The 7,502-nt window shown below is 47.3% G+C and overlaps 1 protein-coding gene across 3 annotated transcripts in view; it reads left to right on the top strand.

Annotated features, from left to right (window-relative positions):
• Window positions 1–6,863, top strand: part of LOC116840727 — a 160,648-nt gene extending 153,785 nt beyond the window's left edge. For 2 of the 3 annotated variants that reach the window (XM_032807829.1, XM_032807828.1), the window contains exons 3-4: window positions 5,908–5,986; window positions 6,425–6,863. In XM_032807829.1, the coding sequence (XP_032663720.1) occupies window positions 5,908–5,986; window positions 6,425–6,470 (125 nt within the window). In that variant the 3' untranslated portion in view covers window positions 6,471–6,863. Of the gene's footprint in view, window positions 1–5,685; window positions 5,765–5,907; window positions 5,987–6,424 lie in introns of those variants that run through there. The other variant, XM_032807827.1, reaches the window with a different exon arrangement.
• Window positions 6,864–7,502: the final 639 nt, after the last annotated feature.

Below are 7,502 nucleotides of genomic sequence, written 5' to 3' on the forward strand. Positions count from 1 at the left end.
CCCCCCCCGTCTCCCGGCATACAGTGAGTGCCGTGTACCGCCACGTGTGTCGTGCGAACCATTTCGCGATTACAAGCACGATCGTAACGATACTTAAGTCGCTCATTATTTCCGCCCGTTACTTTCGTTACTTTCCGCTCGTTACTTTCAGCTTGCGAGAATTCCCCCTTCCACCCACCCACCCTGTGTCTCCCAATATTTCTTTCTCCGCTTGTCGAGGCCGCCACGTTAATTCCCTTCCTCCCTGCGCGCACTCTCTGTTCCCCAGAATTCGCAACGCGATAATTGAAACATTTCTACGCGGGTTAAACAATATTTCATACTATCCGGATTGCGGTCGCGTTGTGTAAAGTACAGCGATACCGTGAATGAATACAACATGAGAGTAAATTCCGTGCTATTGTACAAATAATTCACCGCGAGTTTGTTCCAGTTAATTTGCTACGAGCAAAGTTACGCGCGTGTATTAGGTCGTGCGATGCGATAATGAAGCTCTCCAGTTGATATAACGATTCTTATTGTACATCCTACGAGGACTGCGACTTTCAGGTCGCACAGTCTAAATTTTGAGATCGCAGACTCGATTATCGATACCTGAGGCGTCGAATTTCACGATCCACGAACCTCGAGGCATGAACCTCTCTTCTTAATTTTACCCGAAGAGGCAATATTAGTTTCCTCAATATTCAAGAATGTTATTTTTCTGGCGGCGGGAGAGAATAAAACCGCTATGAACACACACGAGGTAATACACGACAAACGGTCTGGAATGAAACTTAATTTACTTCGGAGAGAGAGAGAGAGAGCGAGAGAAAGAGAGAGAGAGGCAGAAGATTGCTTGGAGCAAAAAAAATTTGATCTGAAAGAAGGGGGAAATAGAGGAATCGAGTACAAGCGGTGGCATAAAAAACTGTAATAAAATAACGGTATTAAAAACATGGGGTGTGCATCGCTGTATCGGGGCATTCATGAATTCACAGAGAAAGATGAGTATTCAGCAACCCTCGGTCGCGACTTTTATCTCCGCGAAATCAACTCGCGTAGCAATCGACGAAAGTCCCCGCGGTAGCGCGGCGCGCTTCGTAAAATATTCTCTGCTGACTTCGCCGTCGCGTGTCCTAGTCACGTGAACCGCCCAAGGCCGGTGGTTCGACGAGGACGGACCGGTAGACGAGCAACAGCCAGCGACCAGCCGACTTTGCAAAGTAAAGCGCGTGCACCGAAGTACGGGCCACGTGCCGAACGTATTTCGATCTGACTGGCAAAAGAGGAAAGAGGACAAAGTGGGGGCGGAGGCGTCGCGACGACGGGCAACACAACCACACCCTGTGAAGGGCCCCCGCTGGATCGATAGTCACTACCCCGCTAGAGCAGAGAGCGCGCGAGAGAGAGAGAGAGAGAGAGAGAGAGAGAGAGAGAAAGATAGAGAGAAGGAGGAGGATAGAGAGAGAGAGAGAGAGAGAGAGAGAGAGAGAGAGAGAGAGAGAGACATGCAGACAGAGAAAGAAGAGGGATGCAAACAGGAGGAGAGATAGAGAGCGGGTCGCGCGAGGGTAAAGGAAGAAGAGAAAGAGAGGGTGAGACAAATTGCCAAGAGATCTCACTACGCCGCTTCTGTCCCCTTTCTTCCCTCTTGTGGTCGTTTTTTCCTCTTTCTTCCCTGGACTCGTCTCTTCTTCTAGTTCGCTCAGTTACCTACTATCTACGAGCGATGTCACGAGCGAAGCTTACCCCCAGTCGACGCGATCCAACCGGCGACGGTGGCTCCTGTCGTCTCGACGATTTCGCGAGAACGAGCGGAATTCACGGTATCCTCGCGCGCGATCGCTAATGGATTCGCGATCGGCGACGCGGCACAGCGGTAGCGGAATATCGGGCCGCTCTCTCACGCCGATATCCAATAATCTTGTCGCTGTTTTACGCGCGGCGAACAATTTGCACCTTCGCGAGGAAAATTGTTCCGCGCGGCGACGGCGGCGGCGGCGGCGGCAATTTGCGTAATTGGAATTTATATAATTACATCGCGATAATGCGATTGCTTCTTCCCATCTCCATGCGGATTAAGTTATCATAAAGCGTTACACCGAATTTCCCTGCGCACGCCGCTGGTATACTTTCCAATTACGCAATGCGATTACGGCCCCGCCGTAATAAGAACTTTTTCGTCCCTCGCAAACAACCGTTTTCTGGGGCTTTAGCTGTCCTTTCCTCTTACTCTCTTTCTTCCTTTCTTTTCTTTTCTTTTTTTCCATGCCGCGCCCGACGGAAACTTCCGTGACAACACAATCTCCGAACAACTATCCGCTTATCTTTCGCCCGCGTTTTACTTCCCGTTTTGTCCCCGTCTTTTTTTTTTTTTTAACGACGGCTTTTTATTACAAACGCCGGCGAGCGCGCGGCGAGTTCCGAAGCGGCGGCAGCGAAGTATCGCGTTGCTCTTCCGTCACTTGTCGCCGATTACTCGCACGACACCGTTTCCGAAATGATGTCGCGACTCTCTCGTCTAAAGACGAATTTGGGTCCGACTTCATCAACCCCGAGTACACCGTCCTCGGGAGGCGGAGAAATAGGGTCAACCTTTCGATTTGCTTTCCGTATCTATCTCTGTGCCGCTCGTCACGTCGCGTCTCCGCATGTATTCTCGCTACCTAATTGTCGCGAGGACGACAATTCATGCTCGGAAGTTGTACTCGATTAGTCACGCTTGCAGAAACGTCGCGGCGGAGGAGCGGAACAATTTGGCGAAATGTAAATTAGAAGTAGTTAAATCGCGATGCCCTCCTCCCATGCCCCGCTCGCAAGATTCCGAACGATAGCAAGCCTGTCTTGTTAGTGCGGCACAATTACGTCAGGCGTGTTGCGGAAATACAGGAAGAACACGACGGTATACTCGTAAAACGATATGCAACATACGTACGCGTACATGCACACACATTCACGCGTGTTCCACATGCGCTTAACAAGAGCTCGACGGAAAAAGTTTTCGTAATGGGATATCATGACCGGATGAAATAACATCGGCGAGTCTCCGCGGTATTGTATCGATCGTAGCGGGTGCCCGCGAAAAAAAAACAAAAGATTTAAGTAAACTATCCCCCATTCAAATCGCATTCGCAAAGATTACACCGGATAACTAACGACAATTCCGTGGGAGTTTCTCTTTTAAATAGCTCTCTAGTCGCGCGGAATCACGTTCCACGTTGATGTTCCTTGCAACAATTAGTTGCAGCAATAGATTGCAACAGCGTTTGGATCAAGCGTACTTTGTCGTCCCTCAAACAGGACAACGCTGCGATAACTGCTCTTCCTGCGACTGATAATGGTTTTTGCAATTAAAGGGGACGATCGATGGGAGGATTATATTGAAATTTTGCGCGGAAACGTAATTCGCAACATGAAATTCGGCTGCAATTTGATGTACGTCGCACGTATTGGTCGTGTGGTAGGAAATTTCAGATTTTTCGGATAAAATGAGACGAACTTGTTTTCGTTTCCTCAATTTTATAAAACGACACGAAGGCTGGCGGAGGACCATAAATCAAACGTACACATTGCTTCGTAAAATCATAATGACACAAAAATAAAGCGTTCCATCGTACCTGACGAAATCTAAAATTACACATTATCCGATCCAAGCGACGATATCAATTCATTTACACGCAAAACGATATACGATATATTGCGTAGGACAAGAAAACTAGTCACTTGCGAGTTGCAACAGCGATCAGAAAAGAATGGTTACAGCGAAAATGATCTAGATACAAGAAATTAGCTAAGACAGATAAATGAGCAAGCAAGCACTGCGATATCGGATGTACTTCGGATGTTTAATCAATACAGATGATGGAATTTCTATCTGAATTGTCTGCAAAAATATCTCCGTGACCCTCATTCAGATTAAGCCCAGTCACACACTTCTTACAAAAGCGATGGACAAAAAAGGACTAGCGACGAGAGGCCAAACGAATGCATCATCCTCGCGCCCACCTAAATTTGCCAGCAGGTACTCCGCTAAAATGTGCCGCTGCTGTAAATTCTACGTACCGCAGACAATTTTCTAGCAGATACAAAAAACAGCGATAAATTTCATGCGCGACATTCGGAATTCTACCAGGACTAGTGAAACATTTTTTTGAGTGATGTCTTGCGGGAGCAATCTACACAGGCACATTTCGGGGAGCCCATTTGTGTGAATGTTCCACAAGCTTCCGATGTGAATAGAAAATAGAAATTATGTAGCGCGGTGTAAGCAATAACGACTCCGGCTCGCAGGCGAGCTCTGCGCGCTGGCGATTCTAGTTCCGCGGGATAAAATCCCACGGGGCGAACCTGCCGTAATAGAATATCACGAGAGTAGTTCAAACAGGACGATCTCTTTAAAACTGAATAATATATCAACAACACAGAGAACTGCGGCTCGTAACTCATTCCTCTCTGAGGATTTTCCTATCGGCGAAACAGCGCGCGCATAATTCACGCGAAACGCCAGCCCGGTAAACTTTCGGCAGTGTCAACTTTATTAAATTAGAAAAATTAAAGAGACCTGAATATCCTACGTTCAGCTGAGGATGTAACATTGAAAAGAGAATTCCGACGAAAACGTATCGCGCGTTTCAGTATCGATCGTAGAATCTTCTCAGAATGATTTTATACGACTTAACCAACGTAGTAGGTAGAATTTGCAGCAGCATTCCAGCAATAATTAACAAACCGATATTTCCGATCGAAATACCGATGAATTTTTGTATCCGATCAGGTAACATCCAATAAGAAATATCGGTTTATAATTTTTTGATCGGTTTATCTGCTAAAATGCTATTTCGATCGGAAATATTCGATTAAATTTAATTATTTTATATCCTACTCAGATATAAAAATTTATCGGTATTTTAATTGAAAATATCCGTTCGTTAATTTCTTATCTGATAAGTTCTCTCAGTGAAGAAGTGTGATTGGTCTTAAATCTAGATGAACGTCAGAAGAATTCAGACTTTTGTGCTGAATTAGGCAAATAGTTCGCATTTAAATTCTGTCTCCATCGTCTCTATTGGTTAGACGCAACACATATGCGATATATAATATCGCAGTCATTTGCTAGTCATTTATCCATCTTAGCAAATCTCTCATATCTAGATAATTTTTGCTGTGACAGCGAGACCATCTTTCTGAGTGAAAGTCGTGCTTCCCCGTGACCGATTTTATTAAGACCGCAAGAGTTCTTCGTCGTGTTCTCTGAGACTGTTTCATGAAGAAAAAAATGTCACTCGGACGGAATCGATGGCCCGGGCCTTAAAGGGTGAACGCGTGAGAAAATATGACTTCCTCCGCGCACGCCTCTCTTCCCTCCAGCGATCAATCCTTCGATCAACATCGTGATCTGAGATCGATCAGCGAATCCACCACTGCGGTCTCTCCTGACCGATACCTTCGCACGTGTTCAATCTCGATGTTACACGGCCGTAATTAAAGATACACAAGTTGTTTTCGGAGGCGACGTCCACGTACGCTCGGCGCGCATTCTATTGCTCCCACGAGCGGCGTAACTTCGCGGATATGTCCCCGGGGATAAATCCGCGTGGCCCGTGTTCGAACCCACGTTACGGCGCTACCACGGGAACGTGTTTATTCCCGTCCTTCCACTGTTCTCTCCGCAAAGTCACTACCGTTTTCCAACGGCCACGCGCATCGGAAGAGCACGCATCATCGAATATCGCGTTCATCGTCGACGATGCAGGGAGAGCGTTGCAAGCGCACGCTGCAACGTGTACACGTTACATTTTACATTAAACGACACTGCACTACGTAGAATAGATCGGTCTCCTCCTCCCCTCTCTCTCTCTCTCTCTCTTTCTCTTTCTCTTTCGTTGTAGAAACGCGTCGTTGAGCAACGATTCCCTGTGATTTCAGAGCGAGCCACCGAGACAAGCCCGGAATCCACGCAGGAGACTGCGGATTACACGCACAATAGGCGCCCAAGGAGTTCAAGGTGAGATGAGGTCTAATCCCTTTGTAAAAGTCAAAGTGCCACCAACTGTTTAATCCCGACAAGTCGAACTCCTTCGGTTTACGCCGCCGCCGCCGCCGCAGTCGGGCTTTGCAACGCGTCTAATTTCAACGAGACACCTCCCGAGTAGAGATTAATCGGGATGGGCTTTAAGTATGTGATGGCCTTAGCCAGGGATGCCTCAAAATAGGAATGTCTTCGTAGATATGGCCAATACAGGCAAATTCTGAATGAAATTTCGTAAATAGAAATATATATGAATTGATGCTGACGTGAATCCACATAGACTAAAACTGTCTCGAAGTCTTTTTAAACGCCATTGTAAATTTCTATCCGGACTGATTTCAAGATTTCGTGGATTTTAATCGTCCACTCAAATCATCTCGGAAAGATCACGCGAGGGAGAAATCTCTTTTTCAGGAATGAGAGAGGAGAGAGGATTCCCTGCGACTATTTCGATCATTAGTCGAACGATAACAATCACTGTCGAGGAACAGTTCGAGTGTGTCATTTCCGTAATGATCCATCCGAGAAATCAGAAGATCCTGGAGACTAACAGTTCATTGCGGATTGTTCTCGTCAACCAGAGTTTCAATCTTTCTTCGTGGCGACGTGCAGACGCGCGTGTATGTGTGTGTACTTTTTTTATTTAATTTAATTCGTCAGCGACGGTTTTGCTTTTAATGCTCGCAGTGGTAAATTAAAAAGTCGAAAACGCTTTGACAGAAAAAGAGGAACTAACAAAAGAGGATTAACCACGACGGCGACAGCGACGGTGGCGACGACGGCGGCGGCGGTAACTTTTTTCGATATAAATATGTATGCCGGCAAGCTACACTATAATCCGCAAAGCGCTAATGAAGAAGGATCGATGACAGGAACGAGAGAGAGAGAGAGAGAGAGAGAGAGAGAAAAGAATAAAAAAAGACGTCGCCGGCACAAAGGGTGATTCGTTTGGTTCATCGGGGTGGCGTTGGCGGGGGAGGGTGTGGCGACGGGAGGACAGGGATCAGCGTTTCGTAACTCGCTAGCAATTTGCAGGCGTTTTGTCGCCGCGGCGACGGCGGAAGCGATCCGTGCCGCCCTCGTCGCCGGGATATCGTGATCTCCCGACGGGGTAAAACAGCGTGAGAAGGGTGAAAGAGGCCAGCTACGAATTAGGGGGTGCGCCGTCGACCAGCTGGAGGTAGGAAAAATCGAAGAAACGAAGGGTCAAATGCCACGTGATGGATAGCTCGCCGTAGGAGGTCCAAGCGTATGAAATTGATCAGCCAGCCAGAATCATTCGATTCTACTTCCTACCCGCCCTCTCCCTTTCCCTGGTGTTACCCAATCCTCCCTGTCGCCCTCTTCCTTGTATCTCTCTCTCTTTCTCTCTATCTCTCTCGCTCGCTCGTTTTCCCTCGTCGACCTCTCGCTCCCCAGCCCCTTGTTTCTTTCGTTCCATTCATTTTCCTTCCGCGTCGTACGACGTCGATAACTCTGATTCTCCCGGATC

Source organism: Odontomachus brunneus, unplaced genomic scaffold, assembly GCF_010583005.1.
Source record: "Odontomachus brunneus isolate Ranch 3 - 2012 unplaced genomic scaffold, Obru_v1 Obru_scaffold_011, whole genome shotgun sequence".
NCBI classification, from domain to species: domain Eukaryota; kingdom Metazoa; phylum Arthropoda; class Insecta; order Hymenoptera; family Formicidae; genus Odontomachus; species Odontomachus brunneus.